General features: G+C 46.1%; 1 protein-coding gene across 2 annotated transcripts in view; it reads left to right on the forward strand.

Annotated features, from left to right (window-relative positions):
* EIPR1 (EARP complex and GARP complex interacting protein 1) overlaps nucleotides 1-24,349 on the forward strand; it is a 280,792-nt gene that overhangs the window by 116,512 nt on the left and 139,931 nt on the right. For both annotated transcript variants that reach the window (XM_088479510.1, XM_088479511.1), the window contains one exon: nucleotides 14,766-14,922. In XM_088479510.1, coding sequence (XP_088335636.1) covers nucleotides 14,766-14,922 — 157 coding nt within the window. The remainder of the gene's footprint in view (nucleotides 1-14,765; nucleotides 14,923-24,349) is intronic.

The following is a 24,349-nucleotide window of genomic DNA, read 5'->3' on the forward strand; positions in this document are numbered from 1 at the left end:
TCTATATGGGTCTGTTAAGCGATGGATTTTAATATGTGTGTTAAGCCATATATTTAAATAGCATTGTGGTATCAAATTATTTGGTACTAAAATGAATTATATATAATCATTTATATATGTCTGTCATACGTGTATATTTGTAGTTATTGTCTTATGAAGGTTCTGTACAGGCATACTGACACGGCGCTATCAGGCTCCCTTAGTGAGACATCCTATAATTTCCGGTCATTTGAATGAGCTTTTCTGTCTTGGCAGTGCTGTGATGTGTCAGCGATATGCATGACCCTTTTGAGCCACTGTATCAGCTCACCTAGGTTACCTCCGACAGCATGCGGGTCAGGCTGACACGCGGAAGTGCGTCACTACATGACCGCGCACTTCCGGTTTCGCGGGTTTTTCAGGTAGGATCGGAACGCCAGCTCTAAGCGGCTGACCGATGCACTCCCAGCACACTACACGGATGCACTCCATTACCCATTGAACAGTCCTGATGCATGAGGTAAGAGTATATGTGCGGTGAATTATGCTGACCAGTTAGGTCACGATTTCCTCATGTTTTGCAGGCTGTATATCTTCAATAAGCTTTGCCTCATATAACGGCTTTACTATCATGTGATTGACTCATGAGGTACTTTTTTAAATTTTTTAGGATACAGGTGTTAGGTATCCAGTGCTTGTGTACTTGGGGTATCTCTCATTTCACTTTAAATATTAGTCCCCACGCATGCTGGTTTGTTCCTATAGTCATGAGTGACCACAGGTATATGGGTTTATATGTCCACTTTTAAACCAAAAAATGTGTCTGCACTTGTTTCATTTCCTATGTCTGTATATAGACATTGTATACACAATTTTGTGTATGCAGGTATATTTGCACATAGATCCTAGCAAGCTATATATACTATGCTTGGGTATACAAGTTTTAAATTACTCCTGGGGAGCCTGTTAGACATGTCAAGATGTTTTTTTTTCCTCTCTTTCACAGAGTTTTTTTTGTTACCATGTGTATGTATGATCTTTGGGATGAGGTCTTGATAAAGGTCCTGTTTGGGACCGAAACGTTGACCAGAATACAGATGCATCCCAACAAGTGTGAAAAGTGACTATGAATAAAAATTATTTTTATTATTCAGGTGGCGAGTGCCACCTTCCATTGGTTGGAAATTCAAGCCTATATATATATATCATACAGAAGTGTAATGGTGCATACACACGGTCAGATTTTTCCTTCAGATATGAACGATAACGATTTAAAAATCGTTCAGTCGTTCATATTTGAAGGAAAATCTGACATATCTGACATGCCTGAACGATGGACGATTTACAATGCGCGTTCCCGTTTGTCAGATAACGATATCTGACATCTGATGTGTTTGCAGTCAGACTTGGACGATTCCATTCATTTTAATGCAGTCAAAAATCGTTCAATCGTTCAAAACTTTGGTCAAATCGTTCAAATCGTTCATCTGACAAGTCTGACAAATCTGACCGTGTGTATGCTCCATAAATGTTTGCCTGACAAAGCATATGCGCATGTTTACAATGCACATATTTTGATAATTAGCATTTTATGCACATGTGAATGGTCCCTACACTATACCTGCCCCTTTATATAAAGTGGAGCACAGCTCTCTTCACCCACCGCAAATTTTGATAATAATTAGCATCTTATGCACATGTGAATGGTCCCTACACTGTACCTGCCCCTTTATATAAATTGGAGCGCAGCTCTCTACACTCACCCCGCATTGATGAGATGTGGGTAAGATTACACGGCATTGATGGGAAATTGCTTCGCTATTGCAATTGAGCAACCTACGAGCACTGTCGGAGCGGAGGACCACAGTGTATTGAGCCAAGCAGCGTCTGGCAGTCAGAGGGTTACCCAGCAGGAGGGGCTGTATGGAACAAAAGGCGGATGATTGAACAGCTGTGAGTTGTAATGCCAGCTAACGAGTCCCCACACAGCTATAATCAGTATCCAGGCCAGTTATCTAACACATTCTTCATGTAGAATATTCAACACAAAACTCTTTAATCCTTTTATGCCAGAGCAAAAGTGGGGACATATCAATGTATATTTTTCCAAATCTTTGTTTTGAAAAGAAAAAAAAGAAAACCTAGGTTTATTGCTGGCGAACCATATGGATTTTAATTTATGGAATACTTAGAATTTAATATGACTGCAGCTTACATTGTTGCATGTTAATGTTCTTTGTTTTGCTAGTTGCAACCGCCGGGATTTCATGATAAATAAATATTTTGTTGGACACAAGCCAGACTTGATGTTGGTGCTGGACGGAAGGTAACATATTGTTAATATTTTACAAAGGAGTTGGAAGCAGGAAAAGGTGAAGTGGGTGCAAAGTGTTCAGGCTGCCTAAGTAATGGCTGCTGCGTCCCCTCCGGCAGGTGGCAGAGCATGTACAGAGGGCACCGGTATTCACAAATTGGCACGGACACATTCCACCATTATCAAGACCCGATAGATCTCCCGGCAGCCCTAGGTATCTGATGAAAACATATATACTTGGAAGATATACAAAAAACATACATTAATGGCCCGTATTCAGTTTGAGGCCAAAAGTCCGAGGTCGGACTTTTCGCCATCATCGCTGGTTTTTCCTGGGGTAAAGTATCGGGCGCGTGCCCGCTTATCCCCATATTCAATTTGGATCCGGCGAAAACGGGACCCGGCTGAAAGGTAAGTATCGGAAAAGTCCTGTCAGTTTTTCGGGAAATCATCCTGGCACCCCCCTAAAGATGCCCTGACATGGGGGATCACTATTTGCACCACTGTTTTGGCCTGCGGAAGGTGTCGGGTTTTTTAACAGCCGTGGCAGGTGCGTAAATGCACCTGTGAAGAAGGGGTGAAGAATAGCACTTATGCCCATCAAATTTGGGGTACATGAAAATGGGTGTAAGCATATTTTTAAGTCCCTAAAGCCATTTCTTAAAATTCTTTAAAAATGCACCTGCTGCTACCAACCACATTCTACAAAACACCTGCCGCATACATGGGAACCCCCCCTGAATCTATTTCGCTTACTTTAATACTTTGTACCCCAGTAATTTTTTTTCCGCCCCCAAAACGAAAGTCCATTTTTGGGGGTATCCTGAAGACTTTTTAAAAAAAAAAATTTGACACAGAATACTTTTAGGGGACACTCCCAGGGGTGCAGGCTATTTTTTTTTTTTAAGCCAGCACCCCTAAACCCCAATTCTGAACTTTTTTTCTCCATGTATTACATGGAGAAAAGTTATTTAACAGAGACTTTTCTCACCGGCGAAAAGTCTTTGAAATTGAATATGGGAATAATTGAAACAGGGAAAATGACGTCATCGGCGATAAATTGCCGATTAACGGACTTTTTGCCTCAAATTGAATATGGCCCTATGTCTGTTATAGACTCAATAGCTCTTTTGTATATACATGCCCCCAACATTACAGATCCAGGAATTGGGACAGGGTTCATAAACTTAGGGTTGCTATAATATCCCTTTATTCAGTGATATACATGAATTGCACAGGTTCTGTAGCAGACTGATTTCAAGTCTACATTTCACCTGGTTTTAATCATCCACAGTCAGTACTTGTGTAATTCTTATGTGTCCCTGAATAAAAGGGATGTTGTAGCAACCCTACATTAACATGTCATGATGGGGGTTTGGCCATACCCTGGGGACGTGCCTAGTGTTTGTGACTGGTTAGACGGCTCCTTAGCCACCTCTCCCATTTATTGCCACGTCTGTCTTGTGGAGGGAACATTGGGGGTATCAGGTGTGTGCGTGCTAGCTGTTCACTGCATAGTGGTAAACCGTAGATACCATCTAAAGTTCCCACCACAGGATAGTTATGTCCGCGGGTGAGACAGACCCCTTAAATTGGGACTGTCACACCCAAATTGTGACAGTAGGGACACATGCTAATATAAGTGGAAAAGTCTAATGCCGGGCATACATTATGTAATTATCTGCCCGATCTGCAGACTATCGGTGGATAGATTTATAATTGTATAGTGTATGGTTACGACCGATAGGCAATTATCAGTCGGGCATGTACATCTTACAACATGCCCAGTGAGTCCCTTCTTACTACTACTCCTGTCCCCTGCTTCCCACTACTCCTCCTATCCTGCCCCCTGCAGTGGTTCCCACTACTCCTCCTATCCTGCCCCCTGCAGTGCTTCCCACTACTCCTCCTATCCTGCCCCCCTGCAGTGCTTCCCACTACTCCTCCTATCCTGCCCCCTGCAGTGCTTCCCACTACTCCTGCTATCCTGCCCCCTGCAGTGCTTCCCACTACTCCTCCTATCCTGCCCCCTGCAGTGCTTCCCACTACTCCTCCTATCCTGCCCCCCGCAGTGCTTCCCACTACTACTCCTATTCTGCCCCCGCAGTGCTTCCCACTACTCCTCCTATCCTGCCCCCTGCAGTGCTTCCCACTACTCCTCCTATCCTGCCTCCTGCAGTGCTTCCCACTCCTCCTATCCTGCCTCCTGCAGTGCTTCCCACTACTCCTATCCTGCCCCCTGCAGTGCTTCCCACTACTCCTCCTATCCTGCCCCCTGCAGTGCTTCCTACTACTCCTCCTATCCTGCCTCCTGCAGTGCTTCCCACTACTCCTCCTATCCTGCCCCCGCAGTGCTTCCCACTACTCCTCCTATCCTGCCCCCTGCAGTGCTTCCCACTACTCCTCCTATCCTGCCCCCTGCAGTGCTTCCCACTACTCCTCCTATCCTGCCCCCCGCAGTGCTTCCCACTACTCCTCCTATCCTGCCCCCCACAGTGCTTCCCACTACTCCTCCTATCCTGCCCCCCGCAGTGCTTCCCACTACTCCTCCTATCCTGCCTCCTACAGTGCTTCCCACTACTCCTCCTATCCTGCCCCCTGCAGTGCTTCCCACTACTCCTCCTATCCTGCCCCCTGCAGTGCTTCCCACTACTCCTCCTATCCTGTCCCCTGCAGTGCTTCCCACCCCCTGCAGTGCTTCTCACTACTCCTCCTTTCCTGCCCCCAGCGACCTCAGAGTGTATGGAGCTTATGCACCAAGTGCTATCTCTTTTGGGGGGTAATAGGCTAAACAGCCCTACCCCCTGGCCCACCCTAGCCACTAGCCCCACCTACAAAACATACCTATAATAACCCGTCCTACCCTAGGCCCCCTACATATACAGTACCCTCCAGCCCAGTGACATACAGTACCCTCTCCCTCTCTGGCCCCAGATTGCGGTTGAGTTGCACCGTGCAGCTTTGCAGTACAGGCACATGCAGCATACTAAAAATGTGTTTTGACATTACTAGGCAGCTACAGGGGGTTGGCTAAGCAGAGGCAGATGTAACGTAGTATGGGTGTGTTGACAACGTTGCTTGTGTACAGTATAGAGATGCTAAATTGCTCACATTGGAGGCCATAGTCAGACGAGAGAGAGTTTTATTTATTATTTTTTTTCCCCAGTAGCATTTTGTAGTTTTTTCTTTGGGGGGGGGGGGGGGGAGGGCACCAACACTTATCTTGCCTCCGGGCAACTGGGATGAAGTTACGCCACTGACTAGGACAGAGACTGAGAGGCAGCTTGCCCTACACTGCATTGAGTGAAACATGTTTTCCTTCTTTCATTAGCAGAGAGAAAGATCTGAGGGAATGATAACAATCTGATGTGAGTTCATCTGGGAAAGATTTAGACTAGCTGCCAACATTTTATTATTGTTTGTAGGAGCACGTTGCTGTTGAGCAGGTGCATAGAAGCACATGTGGTTTACTCCTAGTGGACCTTGGTGCAATGCAAGCTCTATGAATAACATGTTTACTAAAGTTCACTGTCATGTAATTTTGTTTTACATTTTTAAATACTGCTCTTTAACAATATTAACATTGACCTGAATGTATTTAGGGGGACCGCAGAAGGTATCGCTTGCAAAAGCATCCCCGATGAAACCCTATGGGGGCTGCTTTCTTGCTGAATTTACCAAGCTCCAGAATGTAATGTATTCCAGAGCTTAGGCACGGTAGCTAAGACCCTCTGAATATGGCGTTAGCCATCGTAGCATATTGAATCCTTTCCACAAGAGTTATGGATCCGTCCCTGGCACTCTCTACTTGCAGTAGTGCGCACACATGGCGTAACTAGGGGGTTTAGGCAAGCTGGAATAAACTGCGCCCCCCCCCCCATTTATGTGACATGTACTCATTATCTAAGATCACATAGCCTCAGGAGCACGGGCCTAATGCCCACCTATCAGTGCCACTAGACTAAGGCCTGATTACCCTCACGGGCCTAGTGCACGACAACCTGGTGGTCTAGGGAAGGATTAACGGTGGGAAGACCTCATAGAGGGCCTTCCTACCTGTTCAGTGGGAGAGGCTGTAGTGGGGAGCTTCATTATCTCTTTTACTTTCCCACCACTGCAGCACTCTACAGTCCTCAACCGCATTCTTCTGCCACTGGACCGTCCTGTCCAGCAGTGCTGCCACCAGAGATCTTCTATCTTGAGCCCCTCTTCCGCGGCCGCCAGAGCTCTTCGTGCGATGTCTTCATCTTCCGCCCAGCTTGGTCAGACATGACGCGGCCACTTTCTATTGGCTACCATTCTGCAAGCCGTAATTTGCTCGTGGTCGGTGTCAAATTCAAATGGCCGCCGCTCTTCAATGGCCAGCGGTCCGCAAGCTGCACCCAGCTCATGTCGGTGCCAAATGTCACCCGCCACTGGGAACAGTCCGGTGAGATGTGTCCTGCCATGGACACTTCTTACGGGACTGCAGGACTTCTGGCACTGGGATCAATAATTGATCCCAGCCCTGGACATTGCCCAGGCTGATGGCTCTCCCCTCTGCTGGGCCTGCCAGATGGAGCCCAGTGCAGGGTGACCCACACACACCCCCTTGTTATTCGCACGTCTCCCAAAGAAACAGTGAAGTACCCCTGACCCTGCAGGTGTATTTTAATACATTCGGTCAATCATTAATTTGTTATTGCCGCTATTCTAATTACAGATGTGTCCTCCATCTTCTTTGTCGTTGCGCCAAACTGCCCCTCTCGGCGCACCATGAGACTCCGCTAGTGCCGGGCATCTTTTCTTCTTCAGGGTCCATTGGGATCCACAGGGATACAGTGGGGATAATGTGGTTGGAGTGATCCAGGCACCAAACAGTTAAACTTTCAGCTCCCAGGATGCCTGATGGTCTTCATCCACATATATTCCGCCCCGGCCACAGGCATTCAGTTGTTTGTTTTGTGCGGCAGGATTCAGATGCACCTTTGTAACAGGGGACTGCTCAAGCAGTCCCAAGCTTTTTATTTTATGTTTTATTTTATTTCTATGTTTTTGAGTTAGCAGTGCTGAGCGTCTGAATTAAGACATATGCGGCCTACCTTCGGCAGGCCGCAACACCAGTAACATCTATGGTGATTTCAGAAGGTAACGGCAGAGCTTGCTAGCATTGATTCTGGGACCCGGACTGCAACTGTACGCACGGAGATGCAAGGTGATTCCTGCTTATGGGGGAATCGCGTGTGGCAGTCCTTGCTTCCGGCGCTGGAGACTCGCCGGAAGCCACTGCAGTGAGAGCCCAGGGCTGTCCGCTCCCTCACTAGACCACCGGGGCGTTATCGTCTGACGCTGGGGATTGGCAGCAGATGCTTCTACTGCCATGAGGCTAGAATACCCAGCCGGTTGATGCAGCTTAGGGGAGGTAGGCTCTCTCCTGGCAGCTCCTCCCTCGACCCAGACGCATCTCCATCAAAGGTTTTCCCGCGTCTGGGTCGCTCCTCCTACCCTCCTCATGCATATGAGATGCTCACAGTCCATTATCTGTGCTCTGCTGAAGCGGTTTGGTCTCAGGAAGTTTTGGGTCAGGCTCCCTGTATACCTCTCCCAAGGGTCAGGTATACAGGGCATCCGGAAAGTATTCACAGCGCTTCACTTTTTCCATATTTTGTTATGTGACAGCCTTATTCCAAAATGGAATAAATCAATTTTGTCCTTAAAATTCTATACACAATACCCCATAATGACAACGTGTAAAACTGTTTTTGAGATTTTTGCTAATTTAATTAAAAAAATTAAAATAAATCAAAGAAATAACATGTACATAAGTATTCACAGTCTTTGCCATGAAGCTCAAAATTGAGCTCAGGTGCATCCTGTTTCCACTGATCATCCTTGAGATGTTCCTACAGCTTAATTGGAGTCTACCTGTGGTAAATTCAGTTGTTTGGACATGATTTTGAAAGACATACACGTGTCTATATAAGGTCCCACACTTGACACTGCATGTCAGAGCACAAACCAAGCATGAAGTCCAAGAAATTGTATGTAGACCTCCGAGACAGGATTGTCTTGAGGCACAAATCTGGGGAGGGGTACAGTAAATGATCTGCTGCTTTGAAGGTCCCAATGAGCACAGTGGCCTCCATCATCCATAAATGGAAGAAGTTCAGAACCTGCAGGACTCTTCCTAGAGTTGGACGGCCGTCTAAACTGAGCGATCGTGGGAGATGGACCCTAGTCAGGAAGGTGATCAAGAACCCTTATGGTCACTCTGTCAGAGCTATAGCATTCCTCTGTGAAGAGAGGAGAACCTTCCAGAAGGACAACCATCTCTGCAGCAATCCACCAATCAGGCCTGTATGGTAGAGTGGTAGTAAAAAGCACATGGCAGCCCGCCTGGAGTTTGCCAAAATGCACCTGAAGGACTCTGACCATGAGAAACAAAATTCTCTGTTGAACTCTTTGGCATCAATGCCAGGCGATATGTTTCGAGGAAACCAGGCACCGCTCATCACCAGGCCAATGCCATCCCTACTGTGAAGCATGGTGGTGGCAGCATCATACTGTGGGGATGTTTTTCAGCGGCAGGAACTGGGAGACTAGTCAGGATAGAGGGTAAGATGAATGCAGCAATGTACAGAGACATCCTGGATGAAAACCTGCTCCAGAGCGCTCTTGACCTCCGACTGGGGCGACGGTTCATCTTTCAGCAGGACAACGACCCTAAGCACACAGCCAAGATATCAAAGGAGTGGCTTCAGGACAACTCTGTGAATGTCTTTGAGTGGCCCAGCCAGAGCCCAGACTTGAATCCGATTGAACATCTCTGGAGAGATCTGAAAATGGCTGTGCACTGACGCTTCCCATCCAACCTGATGGAGCTTGAGAGGTGCTGCAAAGAGGAATGGGTGAAACTGCCAAAAGATAGGTGTGCCAAGCTTGTGGCATCATATTCAAAAAGACTTGAGGCTGTAATTGCTGCCAAAGGTGCATCAACAAAGTATTGAGCAAAGGCTGTGAATACTTATGTACATGTGATTTCTTAGTTTGTTTGTTTTTTTTTAAATTAGCAAAAATCTCAAAAAATGTAGAAATTTGAGGACAAAAATGAATTAATTCCATTTTGGAATAAGGCTGTAACATATCAAAATGTGGAAAAAGTGAAGCGCTGTGAATACTTTCCAGATGCACTGCATAGTGCTCTATATCCTACCAAGCCTCGCGTTTGAGTAGTTGATACAGGGTCTATGGTAACTTAATTACATATAACTTTGTATGTGACTGTTTGCTAGCTTCTGTGTTGATACTGCCTTTTATTTTCTGACTGTCAGTTATAACTCTCACTGCTTTTTATCCTCATCCCTCTGTTACAGGTGTGTGGAGGTTTTCCTTGGTACTTCACATTTACTTGTTATTTGTGAAGGCTGCCACATTACATTGCATTGTTACCTTTATAATTGATATGTCAAAATGTAAAGGGAACAAGGAGGCGGAGGCCATGTGCTGTTTCATGTTAATCCTGTTTGGCGAGCTTGTCCCCTCAGGACTTTATAAAGGATGGTTTGTGTGCTGTATGTTATAAAGAACCACCTCACCAGTCCAGTATACGAGCCCCTGTACAGGAGCCATTTTGGGTGTCCTCCTTGTCTCAGGTGATGACGCAGCTAGTGGATCGTTTGGCTACTCCCACACTTCCTCCTTTAATGGGATACCCACAGCAGTCTATGTTTGCCTCTCCTATACACCCTTCCTGGGTGAATGTTTATGCTCACTCAAGTCAGAATGCGACACTAAGGCAACTAAGCGGATGTTATTTTTTTTATCAGTCTGCTCAGCTTATAGATTCAGACGCATCATCGGAGGAATCGGATGATGCGCCGGGTTCTTCTCCAGGGTCTAGCTCGGGAGAGGAGGACATTCCTTCTACAGTTGATGTTCCTTCTTTGGTGAGGGCAGTTAGATCAATCCTAAATGTACAGGATGATGAACCGGCTCCTAGAAAGAAGGCTCCAGTGTTTAAATACCAGAAGGTGGTAAAAGCTGAGTTTCCTAAATCTGAGCAGCTCAATGAACTTATGGAGGAGACATGGAGTAACCCGGATAAAGCGTTCCATGTTATGAAAAGATTAGCATCATTGTATCCTTTCCCAGCTTCTGAATGTAATAAGTGGGAAATCCCTCCTACCATGGATGCTCATGAGACACATTTAGTCTGGAATGCTACGTTGCCTATTCCGTCAGCATCTTCTCTTAAAGATTCTACAGATAGGAAAATTTAAACACGTCTTAAAGCAGTATTTTCTTCATCTGGAGCTGTTACTCGACCAGCTATGGCTGGGGCTTGGGTAGCCAAGACTGTTGAAGAATGGACAGGGGCATTGGAAGATACTCTACCTAATGCTACCAGAGAACATCTGACATACTGTATATCTCCCACATACGGGAAGCGGCCTCCTATTTGGGAGAAGCTGCAATAGATGCCAGGCTCCTGGCTTCAAAGGCATCGGCAGCTTCGGTTGTTGCTCGTAGGGCTCTTTGGTTAAGGGCCTGGAAAGCAGATACAGGGTCAAAGAAGGCTCTGGAATCCTTATATTTTTGGGGGAATATACATTTTGGAGCAGAATTGGGTAAGATAATAGCCGCTTTGGCAGCGTCAAAATCTGCAGGTCTGCCATCAACAGCTACGTTGAAGTCTAGGCAGTCTTCTTTTCAGTCCTTTCATCCTCGGACGAGCAAAAGCACAGTCCTCCAGGCCATTTAGTTCTCGCAGGACAACCAAGCAGCAAACTAAAAGGTCCTGGCCGGCTAGACATACAGCTTCTAAGCCGGACGACAAATCCTCTGCCTGATGGGGTGAGTTTCCTCCTGCGGGGATCCCAGGGTGGAAACCTGACTTTTTCAATTTGCGGACTACTGGAATCAGACAACAACAACAGATGCTTGGGTCTGAGAAGTGAACTCTCAGGGGTATGCCCTCACTTTTCAGAGGCATCCTCCCCAGAAGTTTTTTGCACAACTCTCCCATCAGATTCTATCAAGGCATTGGCCCTCCAGGAATCTATTTACTCCCTGCTGTGGACCGGGTCTATAATCCCAGTTCCTGTGGGTCAACAAGGAAAGGGTTATTATTCCAATCTATTTTTGGTTCAGAAGCTGAATGGGTCTCATCACCCTATTCTAAATCTGAAAACCCTCAACAAGTTCATCATTGTACTCAAGGGAAGCCATAAAATCCTCAGGTTCCATTGCCAAAATAATTGGCAATGGAACCTGAGGATTTTATGGCTTCCCTGGACACTCAGGATGCGTATCTTCATGTGCCTATTATGCCATCGCACCAGCAATTTCTACGGTTTGCTGTCCTGCAACAACATTACCAATTTCAGGCACTGTCTTTTGGTCTATCAACGGCCCCTCAGGTCTTCACCAAAATAATGGCGGTTATGACTGCCTACCTCATGCATCGGGGAATCCGAATACTACCATATCTGGACGACCTTCTGATATTGGCACAGTCTCCAGCTGTTCTACAACACCATCTCCAACTGACCTTGGCCTGTCTACAGACGCACGGCTGGATCATCAGTTGGAAGAAATCCTCTCTTTCTCCAACACAGCGGATGGTACATCTGGGGGCATCTGGATTCTCAGGCACAAAGGGTGTTTCTTCCAGAGGACAAGATTGCAGCCGTACCATTGTGAATTCGCAAAATGCTACACAATCGAAGAGTATCCATTCTAACAGCGATGCCTGTCAATGGTATCCACCTTCGACATGGTGGAATATGCTCAGTTACACTCCAGGCCTCTGCAAAAATTGATTCTCTCCCGGTGGAACGGACAGTGTTATCTAATAAAGTCCCAGAGGATCCTTCTCACTCTGGAGGTTCGTCTCACTCTCTTGTGGCGGCTACAAAGGGATCATCTAGACAAAGGTCACCTATTCTGGATTCAAAATTTGGTGCTTCTCACCACGGACGCCAGTCTTCCCGGATGGGGGGCAGTGACAAGTCATCACACCTTTCAGGGAAGATGGACAAATCAGGAAAGTCATCTGCCCATAAACATTCTGGAGCTTCAAGCAGTATACAAAGCAGAGGACCTGCTCAAGGGCAGGCCGGTCCAGATCCAGTCCGACAACGTGACCACAGTAGCCTACCTCAATCAAGAAGGAACGCAAAGTCACACAGCCATGAGGGAAGTGACAAACATTATGATTTGGGCAGAACGTCATTTTCCGGCTATCACGGCAATAATCATCCTGGGCGTCCTCAACTGGGAAGCGGACTTCCTAAGTCGTCAGGACATACACGCCGGAGAGTGGGCTCTCCACTCAGGGGTTTTTCAACTCCTGGTGAACAAATGGGGCCTACCGGATATAAACCTCATGGCATCACGTCACAACCACAAGGTCCCCAGGTACGGGTCCAGAACCAGAGACCCCTCAGCCTCCTTAGTTCTGTGATTCAAACGATGATTAGGGCATGGCTATGTTTCGCCGACCACCCCTCCCTCACCACCCACAAACTGCACTTCCTGTCAATCACTCTGTGATGGGTCTGCGTATTCACTGCGATGCATGCGTAAAATGCAACAATCGGCCATTTGCATGTTTATTAACAACTACGTTCCTTGCTGAATCATGCCCTGAGTCCGGACTGCAGTGCAGTGTGTGGGGCGGCTGTCATATGTGGGGCGCACTGGTTCCCAGTCCTCATGCGGAGTGCTCAGGCTGCAGGATTTGCCGGCTGTTAGTGGTACTGCGGCTGGGACTCCGGTGTCAATAAGCGTATTTCCAATATTAGGGGGCGGTCAGAGGCCAAGTGCTGGACACAATCAACAAAAAATTGGACAGCGACGTGTTTCATAAGCAGTTGGTGGAGTATTAGTAACCAAAACCTGTTTTTTTGGTAGCTGTTTTCATTTGCAGTTGCCAACCCACTGCAGTCGGGGGCTCTACAGAGTGAACCCTTACAAAAGGTTTTGTAGGGGAGGTGTGCCTTTCTTGTGGGGTTCTACAAAGTAATTTTGCTTTCTAGACATGGCCAGTAGTGTTGTGATTAGTATTCCCACAGCTGTGGTTAAACAAGATGATGTGCAAAAACTAAGGAGACAAATCCTTATTAAGTGTACAATAGCCCACCTTACATCTGGCATCCAGTGCATGTTAGACACGTTGAGCTTACATAGAAAATTGATGGAAAACCCCAAGCGCTTTGCAGGTGAAGTATGGCAAAATCCATATGTTCAAATAGTGAGAAGTTGTAGACAGTCACACTGTTGTCAATGTGTAGAGTATGCTAAGAAACAAGCATCCACCTGTTGGGCTACTGCACCAAACTCCACAGAATTGTAGCTCCTTATCATTATACAGGCTATATATCAATGTACTGTTATTACTAAATATTGAATTACTGTACCTACTATTATTTATATACTGATCAATAATTCCTACAAGTGTTTGTAAAACTATGTCGGGCTCAATTATATACTTCCAGAGTAACACGCTATGTGATCGCTTTATATGCAGCTGAATCTTATATTATAAGAAAGAATATTCATTGTATGTACAGCCTAGCAGCACTGAATGGGACTATGCAGCCAGTCCTCGCATTTGGCACCATAAGGAGATGTTGCATACAGTGAAGGGATGTATGGTCCCTCTAATTGGGTATGGTTTGGTTGCTACAGGGTATGGCCTAATTAGCACTAATTGTACAGTTGTGAATGTTGGCAGGTTTGGCAACATAATCTTATTTCACATTGTTTTGTATATTGTACTGTAATCCTAGTAAATACATTAGTTTCTTTGATATTTGGTAGTTGAATGATGTGTATGTACTTTTGAAAATGCATTATTTGTTTCCCAGCCTGTTTAAGCCCAGAATTTAAAAGGGCAATGCCTTTAAAAGCAAAATATTGGTTGCTTTGCTACTAAAAACATTGCCCTTATACATTTCGGACTTGGGAAGAAGCGGCTTTTACAAACATCCGCTTTATAAACAAAACCCCTAGGACAAATAAAAGAAACTCTTATTTCTTATTTTATTCAAAAGAAGCACAATTTATAACTTATAATTGAGTTATATCTCTATTGTAGAAACTGTTTGCTTGACAAGAGTCAATTTTGCTGGCTCCATAATTTGCATTAGAAAATAGGAATGTTTATAGGGAATTCTGTTTCCCTTCCACCCCCCCCAAAAGAAGTAAATTTTCATCAAGACATGAACACTGGCTTCAAAACATGGAGGAACTGGGTTAAACATATGCAAATTACGAGTTCTGCAAAGAACTGATTGGCGACTCCAGGCTTTTCCCCTGTATCTCCGCTCTGCATTCTGCTGCTTATTAAAAAAATAAGGCCTTAAATATTTCAAGCAACAGCTGTGCATGGCTCCTGTGTTTTGTGTGAATACTGGAGTGCAGTCATTCCAAATACATCCTACAGCTAATGATCTATTGACTTTTTTTTCTCTCTCTCTCTTTCGTTCAGCTTCAGACGGCAAAGTCATGTCTTGTGTGGCTGTGTGGAGGATACCAAAGGAACTGCAGGCAGGGAGTCACGAAATCCCAGATGATTCACCAAACAACACCCAAACCTTGGAGCTTCTCTGTCACCTTGACAACGCCGACCATGGCAATATGGCCTGGTAGGGTTTCTGCATATTTTAAATACTATAATTAGAAGATTGAGAAATTGAGATTTTAAGTTTTTTTTTTTTTTTTATTTCTATTGGCATAAATATATTATTTGGTTGTCTGTAGAATGATGTCATTCGCATCGGTAAGAATACAGCAGTAGACAAGCCAGCCGAGCACCATAAAAGGTGTTTGCTTCATGTGAATCTGAGAGCACATAACTGTCTCTACAGATCATTTAACAATATTTTTGTTTTATTTTTCAAAGTCTCAATAATTTAAAAATTGTCCTAACAAAAACGTTCTCTCTCCTGGTTGATAACCCATGTATTTTACAGCCTTGTAACATCTACCATTAACTAGATGAATCCAGACCATATGGATAATGAGGTGCTGCCTCACTGCTTGTGCAGTAGTAAGAAGAATGTAGATTCTCAGTACAAATCAAAGAAATTGAACAATCCCCGGCGACGAAACTGATATACAGCTGTGTCCGCATACATCTAGCCTACTTGCACGTTAAACAGCCCTTCTAGTCGCCCCATGCTGTTGCGCAACTCGGTAGCGCTGAACGGATTTTCGTGCAACTTTTTCTTTTAAAATGTGTCTTATTCTCATAGCGGTGCGAATAGAATGCACAGGAGCTTCTGCTGATTAATATGAGATGCTCCTATATTCTGTGTGTGACTGCGGGTGTAGTATCTGCATGCGAAATGCTACGTTACAGTATCACAGCTGCTGACACTGTAACGTAGCATTTGGCATGCAGATACATCCGTAGTCACACAGAATATAGGCATACCGCATCTCATTTTAATCAGCATAAGCTCCCCGTGCGTCCTATCCGCACCACTTTGAGAATTAGACACATTTTTAGGGGAAAATAATGCACGAAAAGAAGCACAGCTCTACAGAGTCGCACGGCGTTCACGTGTTCTCTGTAACACAACTTGAATTGCCTGTAGATGGTAAATCTATCACCCCTACACACTGTGATGCCTCCACATTGGTGGTCAGATGATCTGGCTGCTGGCTCACACACCAGCTGACATACACAGCCTGAGTGGCTAAAATAAATATTGATTACAATTTAATAAAGCCAAACTTCCACCTGTATTTTGGGATCTACGATGTACCTGCAAATCTTGTAAACTCCGCCTGTTCAAATGAACCTTTTATCGTTTAGTTAATGGAAGAAATAAAGACGCTTTGTCAGGAGTATAATTTGAAGCAGAACAAGATATTTCTGGTAGAGAAAGAGCGGTTAGGAAATGGAATACAGGTTTCTAGTTAGTGAAACACCAGGAGGACATTCCGAGAAGGAAGTAATGTTCTGAGCTCCCAGAAATTCAAAGTACAGAATCTTATTTTCAGTGTCTAATGACATTTCCACTCTACCGACTGAGACAAAGAAAAATCCCGGGAATTGCAGAAAAATAACATTTTGGGTGACATTTTTGTTTTATTGGTTTACAAAACCAATAAAACAATCCTAAGACGAAAACAAGGCAGCACACAGAAGTTCTGTCATCTGAGAGTAGGAAAGTTATAAAAGTCAGCAGTATCTACAAGGAAAGCGTGAGTTCACAACAAAAACCCTATCACAACCTAACATGCCTTGTACCCTTAAATGACACCCTGCAAATGTACATGAAATTGAACTTCTAATGCCTGGTGGCCACACTGTTAATCACACACTCCACAGCATTGGACGTTGCTGACAGATAAGGAAAATACAGAGTATGTACATAGTACCACAGTCATTGTGTGTCCAATGCCTATTAGCTTTGCAGTTTACTTATACCCCTTTTACACCAAACAAATAACCCGGGTTATTGCCAGGTCGATCCAGGTTGAGGCTCTGTGTGAACGGCTCCCAAAAAAATAACCCGGGTCGATTTACCGGGCAATCTTACACGGGTTGAGAGCAGGGTTGAAAACGGGTTGTTCCCGGGTCATGGGGCAGTGTAAACGGGTGCTACCCTGATTGTTTGACCCGGCTAGCTCCGAAAGATGCTGATTGGAGCTTCTGGGGCATCGGCAGATGATGTCATTTGTCAGTGCCCTGCAGAGAGAGACGCACATGAAGCCATCGCTTGCCTGCCTAACCTCCTGCACCACAGCAGCCTGACCAGCAGCCACAAAAGCAGGCAGGCACACAGCCTGCCACAGCCAGAACTGCAGCCTGACCAGCAGCTACAAACACAGGCTGATACACAGCCTGCCACAGCCAGAACAGCAACCTGTAGCAATGCTGTAATCAGTCCCCACCCCTCTCTTTTGTTGCCTTTTGTGACCATCTTTGCCAGACCTTAAAACAGACCATTTTTAATGAATTCTATAGACAAAAGCAGGGATTACCCAGGTTCAGTGTAAACGGGGCAAACCCGGGAATAACCCAGGTCGAGTTGCAGTGTAAACGGGGTCTGATGCCGAGTTCGACCCGGGATTGACCAGTGTCCAAATTCCAGGGTTGGACCCTGGATTTTGGTGTAAAAGGGGTATTACTCATATTGCTTAACTAGTAAAGAAAACTCCTCCTGAGCTGGTTTCTTAGACTTTAAAATTGTCTCTTAAATTAATCTTTCATTTGTCACCGGTTTAATGAGTCTTTTTTTTACATTTTATAAACTTATGCCCACATTGTTTAAATTACACTCCACTATTATGACAGCTGTGAAGTGTTATAAGAGTTACACACCAGTTTGTGTGATGCAGTACATTTATATCTATACTATTACTGTATAAGAACATTGTGTCGTGTCTGTTTGTTCAAACTTGGTGCAAAAACGACTGAACCGATTCTCTTGAACACGGCATCATCTTGTAGTGGAAACTCCTAGAAATAACCTGCACTTTGTTCCATCTTCATCCGTCAAGTTAAAAGCTGAGTAATAACAAAAACATTTATTGACAACATCATCAATACAAGAGATAGGTGTAGCATAGGGAGGCCAATCCCAGGAGCAGGATCCCGGGAGTTTGGTCTTAAAATGGCCGGGATTGAATCCTGGAATTGGAAGCCTCCAATCCCGATCCCAGCATTGGCCATAAATGTTTTTTTATTTAAATGCTAGGCAACGCTGAGCACCTCCAGCAGATTATTGAGACGCTGCCCGGCTCCCCCGCTGCGCAGCGTAACATGAGGACAGAGTTCACGCTGCACAGCCTGATGCCGGCTGGACCGCCCACCCAGGCCAATCCCGGCTATCCAAGGATTGAGTTTTTTTCAATCCTGAATCCCTGGATTGAAAAAAAAATCCCCCTAGTGTGACGCCATGCATCTGGCCGGTAAGGGGTGGGGGGAGAGATGCTTTGGGCCCTCATTCGCTTGAATAGAATAGGATTCATATCCGTCTGTGCAAAGGGCACACAGTGACATTGGTGTGAGTGGTGGGTGAATAGGATAGGCTACATAGCAGTCTGTGCACAGGGCACACAGTGAAATTGGTGTGAGTGGTGGGTGAATAGGATAGGCTACATAGCAGTCTGTGCACAGGGCACACAGTGACATTGGTGTGAGTGGTGGGTGAATAGAATAGGCTACATAGCAGTCTGTGCACAGGGCACACAGTGACATTGGTGTGAGAGGTGGGTGAATAGGATAAGCTACATAGCAGTCTGTACACTGAGCACACAGTGACATTGGTGTGAGTGGTGGGTGAATAGGAGAGGTTACATATCCGTCTGTGCACAGGGCACACAGTGACATTGGTGTGAGTGGTGGGTGAATAGGATAGGCTACATAGCAGTCTGTGCACAGGGCACACAGTGACATTGGTGTGAGTGGTGGGTGAATAGGATAGGCTACATAGCAGTCTGTGCACAGGGCACACAGTGAAATTGGTGTGAGTGGTGGGTGAATAGGAGGCTACATAGCAGTCTGTGCACAGGGCACACAGTGACATTGGTATGAGTGATGGATGAATAGGATAGGCTACATAGCAGTCTGTGCACAGGGCACACAGTGACATTGGTGTGAGTGGTGGGTGAATAGAATAGGCTACATAGCAGTCTGTGCACAGGGCACACAGTGACATTGGTGTGAGATTTGGGTGAATAGAATAGGCTACATAGCAGTCTGTGCACAGGGCACACAGTGACATTGGTGTGAGAGGTGGGTGAATAGGATAGGCTACATAGCAGTCTGTACACTGAGCACACAGTGACATTGGTGTGAGTGGTGGGTGAATAGGAGAGGTTACATATCCGTCTGTGCACAGGGCACACAGTGACATTGATGTGAGTGGTGGGGGAATAGGATAGGCTTCATATCCCTCTGTGCACAGGGCACACAGTGACATTGGTGTGAGTGGTGGGTGAATAGAATAGGCTTCATATCCGTCTGTGCACAGGGCACACAGTGACATTGGTGTGAGTGGTGGGTGAATAGGATAGGCTACATAGCAGTCTGTGCACAGGGCACACAGTGACATTGGTGTGAGTGGTGGGTGAATAGGACAGTTACATAGCAGTCTGTGCACAGGGCACACAGAGACATTGGTGTGAGTGGTGGGTGAATAGGACAGGCTACATAGCAGTCTGTGCACAGGGCACACAGTGACATTGGTGTGAGTGGTGGGTGAATAGGATAGGCTACATAGCAGTCTGTACACTGAGCACACAGTGACATTGGTGTGAGTGGTGGGTGAATAGGAGAGGTTACATATCCGTCTGTGCACAGGGCACACAGTGACATTGGTGTGAATGGTGGGTGAATAGGAGGCTACATAGCAGTCTGTGCACAGGGCACACAGTGACATTGGTGTGAGTGGTGGGTGAATAGGAGGCTACATAGCAGTCTGTGCACAGGGCACACAGTGACATTGGTGTGAGTGGTGGGTGAATAGAATAGGCTACATACCCATCTGTGCACAGGGCACACAGTGACATTGGTGTGAGAGGTGGGTGAATAGGAGAGGCTACATATCCGTCTGTGCACAGGGCACACAGTGACATTGGTGTGAGTGGTGGGTGAATAGGAGAGGTTACATATCCATCTGTGCACAGGGCACTCAGTGACATTGGTGTGAGTGGTGGGTGAATAGGATAGGCTACATAGCAGTCTGTGCACATGGCACACAGTGACATTGGTGTGAGTGGTGGGTGAATAGGACAGGCTACATAGCAGTCTGTGCACAGGGCAGACAGTGACATTGGTGTGAGTGGTGGGTGAATAGAATAGGCTACATATCCGTCTGTGCAGAGGGCACTCAGTGACATTGGTGTGAGAGGTGGCTGAATAGGATAAGCTACATAGCAGTCTGTGCACAGAGCACACAGTGACATTGGTGTGAGTGGTGGGTGAATAGGGTAGGCTACATAGCAGTCTGTGCACAGGGCACACAGAGACATTGGTGTGAGTGGTGGGTGAATAGGACAGGCTACATAGCAGTCTGTGCACATGGCAGACAGTGACATTGGTGTGAGTGGTGGGTGAATAGAATAGGCTACATATCCGTCTGTGCAGAGGGCACTCAGTGACATTGGTGTGAGAGGTGGCTGAATAGGATAAGCTACATAGCAGTCTGTGCACAGAGCACACAGTGACATTGGTGTGAGTGATGGGTGAATATGATAGGCTACATAGCAGTCTGTGCACAGGGCACACAGTGATATTGGTGTGAGTGGTGGGTGAATAGGAGGCTACATAGCAGTCTGTGCACAGGGCACAGTGACATTGGTGTGAGTGGTGGGTGAATAGGAGGCTACATAGCAGTCTGTGCACAGGGCACACAGTGACATTGGTGTGAGTGGTGGGTGAATAGGATAGGCTACATAGCAGTCTGTGCACAGGGCACACAGTGACATTGGTGTGAGTGGTGGGTGAATAGGATAGGCTACATAGCAGTCTGTGCACAGGGCACACAGTGACATTGGCGAATAGAATAGGCTACATACCCGTCTGTGCACAGGGCACACAGTGACATTGGTGTGAGTGGTGGGTGAATACGACAGGCTACATATCCGTCTGTGCACAGGGCAAACAGTGACATTGGTGTGGGTGAATAGGATAGGCTACATAGCTGTCTGTGCACAGGGCACACAGTGACATTGGTGTGAGTGGTGGGTGAATAGGATAGGCTACATAGCAGTCTGTGCACAGGGCACACAGTGACATTGGTGTGAGTGGTGGGTGAATAGGATAGGCTACATAGCAGTCTGTGCACAGGGCACACAGTGACATTGGTGTGAGTGGTGGGTGAATAGGATAGGCTACATAGCAGTCTGTGCACAGTGCACACAGTGACATTGGTGTGATTGGTGGGTGAATACAATAGGCTACATATCCGTCTGTGCACAGGGCACTCAGTGACATTGGTGTGAGAGGTGGCTGAATAGGATAAGCTACATTGCAGTCTGTGCACAGGGCACACAGTGACATTGGTGTGAGTGGTGGGTGAATAGGAGAGGTTACACAGCAGTCTGTGCACAGAGCACTCAGTGACATTGGTGTTAGTGGTGGGTGAATAGGAGGCTACATAGCAGTCTATGCACAGGGCACACAGTGACATTGGTGTGAGTGGTGGGTGAATAGGATAGGTTACATAGCAGTCTGTACACAGGGCACACAGTGACATAGGTGTGAGTGGTGGGTGAATAGGAGGCTACATAGCAGTTTGTGCACAGGGCACACAGTGACATTGGTGTGAGTGGTGGATGAATAGGATAGGCTACATAGCAGTCTGTGCACAGGGCACACAGTGACATTGGTGTGAGTGGTGGGTGAATAGTATAAGCTACATAGCAGTCTGTGCACAGGGTACACAGTAACTTTGGTGTGAGTGGTGGGTGAATAGGATAGGCTACATAGCAGTCTGTGCACAGGGCACACAGTGACATTGGTGTGAGTGGTGGGTGAATAGAATAGGCTACATATCCGTCTGTGCACAGGGCACACAGTGACATTGGTGTGAGTGGTGGGTGAATAGGAGGCTACATAGCAGTCTATGCACAGGGCACACAGTGACATTGGTGTGAGAGGTGGGTGAATAGGACAGGCTACATATCCGTCTGTGCACAGGGCACACAGTGACATTGGTGTGAGTGGTGGGTGAATTGGATAGGCTACATAGCAGTCTGTGCACAGGGCACACAGTGACATTGGTGAATAGAAGATGCTACATATCCGTCTGTGCACAGGGCACACAGTGACATTGGTGTGTTTGGTGGGTGAATAGAATAGGCTACATAGCAGTCTGTGCACAGGGCACACAGTGACATTGGTGAATAGAAGAGGCTACATATCCGTCTGTGCACAGGGCACACAGTGACATTGGTGTGTTTGGTGGGTGAATAGAATAGGCTACATAGCAGTCTGTGCACAGGGCACACAGTGACATTGGTGTGAGTGGTGGGTGAATACAATAGGCTACATATCGTCTGTGCACAGGGCACTCAGTGACATTGGTGTGAGAGGTGGCTGAATAGGATAAGCTACATAGCAGTCTGTGCACTGGGCACACAGTGACATTGGTGTGAGTGGTGGGTGAATAGAAGAGGCTACATATCCGTCTGTGCACAGTGCACACAGTGACATTGGTGTGAGAGGTGGCTGATTAGGATAAGCTACATAGCAGTCTGTGCACAGAGCACACAGTGACATTGGTGTGAGTGGTGGGTGAATAGGATAGGCTACATAGCAGTCTGTGCACAGGGTACACAGTGACACTGGTGTGAGTGGTGGGTGAAGAGAATAGGCTACATAGCAGTCTGTGCACAGGGCACCCAGTGACATTGATGTGAGTGGTGGGTGAATAGAATAGGCTACATATCCGTCTGTGCACAGGGTACACAGTGACAGTGGTGTGAGTGGTGGGTGAATAGAATAGGCTACATAGCAGTCTGTGCACAGGGCACACATTGACATTGGTGTGAGAGGTGGGTGAAGGCGCTGCTGCCACCAGTCTGCTGGTCACATGGGCCACTTCAGGGACAGAGCCCCTGTGCAAAGCAATACAACTAGAACACATCAAATAAAAATAAAAAAATTTGTCAGACGCAATCTCCTCGTTGGCGAAGCCACAGGTAAGTACATATATATATATATATATATATATATATATATATATATATATATATATATATATGTATATATATATATATATAATGTCAACGACTGTCATAAGTTAGTTCACCACCCGTGTGAAGCTATTGAAGAAGGTCACACGTTTATTTCAAAATATCTAGCAATTAGCAAATCGCATGAAAACATAGGGCAGTGGTGTGTTAGCGGAAGGAAGCCGCCCCCTGCAGCCCCCAGCTTTAGTTCTGCCATTTTAACTTATTTTCTGCTTTGTTATAAAGTGGAGCAAAAGACTAGAACAGCTGAGTTCCGCGTTACTTGACGACCTCTGCACAATCCAGGGTGGTCATGCCGCATTCCTCTGGGCAACTATCCGTGTATACGTTAGTAAAATCTAGGGAAATGTTAATGTGTGTACTTTCGCAACAAAAATATGTGACCTAAACCAGATAAAATGTTGTAAATAACTATAACTATATATATATATATATATATATATGTGCAAAAGAGAAAAAGATCATACAGTAGCTGGTAGATATTGTTACTGTTCTGTAGTGGGCCTGTGTCTGAGTTGCCTGTTGTCTGAGGTGCCTGTGTCTGAGTTGGACGCACTGCTGACATCTGACTCACTGGAGCCATTTTTGTTTTCTTCTGCGCATGCGTCTAGGTCACGCCGCACATGTGCACAGTCACAGTTGTGTTTGAGCCGCACAGAAAATGTATTGGGCACACAGAGCAGGCCTGTGTTATGGAGTGTCCAGGGGCGCGACTAGTAATGTGAAGGCACCATAGCAAAAGTCTGTAAGGGCCCCTATGTACCAATGGTGAAAAATGTATATAACACACGTAACTTAGACAAGAAGAGTCAGGGGCCCATAGCAGCTGCACCCCTTGCACCTATGGTAGTTACACCCATGGGAGTGTTGCAGTAGTGTCGCTGTAATGGTTGCACACACAATCGCTGACATAGGAGGCCATATTCTGACAGACCGTCTGTACCTAGCACGGGCCTGATACTAGTTTGTCAATGGTGCGACCAATGGCTGCGTCTAAAGTAGGGGTGGGCAATAAGCAGCCCTTCAGATGTTGTTGAACTACAAATACCAGCATGCCACTTCTAGCATGGCCAAATAGCATGGTAGATCTGTGCGTCTCAGTCCTTGCACATTCAGACGGATGCGTCTACACTAGGGAAGGGCTTGTAGTGGAATTTGCGTAAAGTCGCAGACTGCCGACTGGCACAGGGCACAAACATGGATGCTGCTATGTCTGAAAATAAGCCCCCATATGTTAGTAATAGTAATATTAGGGAACCCTTGACGTGGTGATTTGACTTTTATGTTTGGCCAAATATGCCAAAAGAACCTTAATTGTACTCCATGTAATATGCAGTTTGTTATAGCAGTTTTTAA

This window comes from Taudactylus pleione, unplaced genomic scaffold (assembly GCF_031769625.1).
Source record: "Taudactylus pleione unplaced genomic scaffold, aTauple2 ptg000238l, whole genome shotgun sequence".
Lineage (NCBI taxonomy): Eukaryota > Metazoa > Chordata > Amphibia > Anura > Myobatrachidae > Taudactylus > Taudactylus pleione.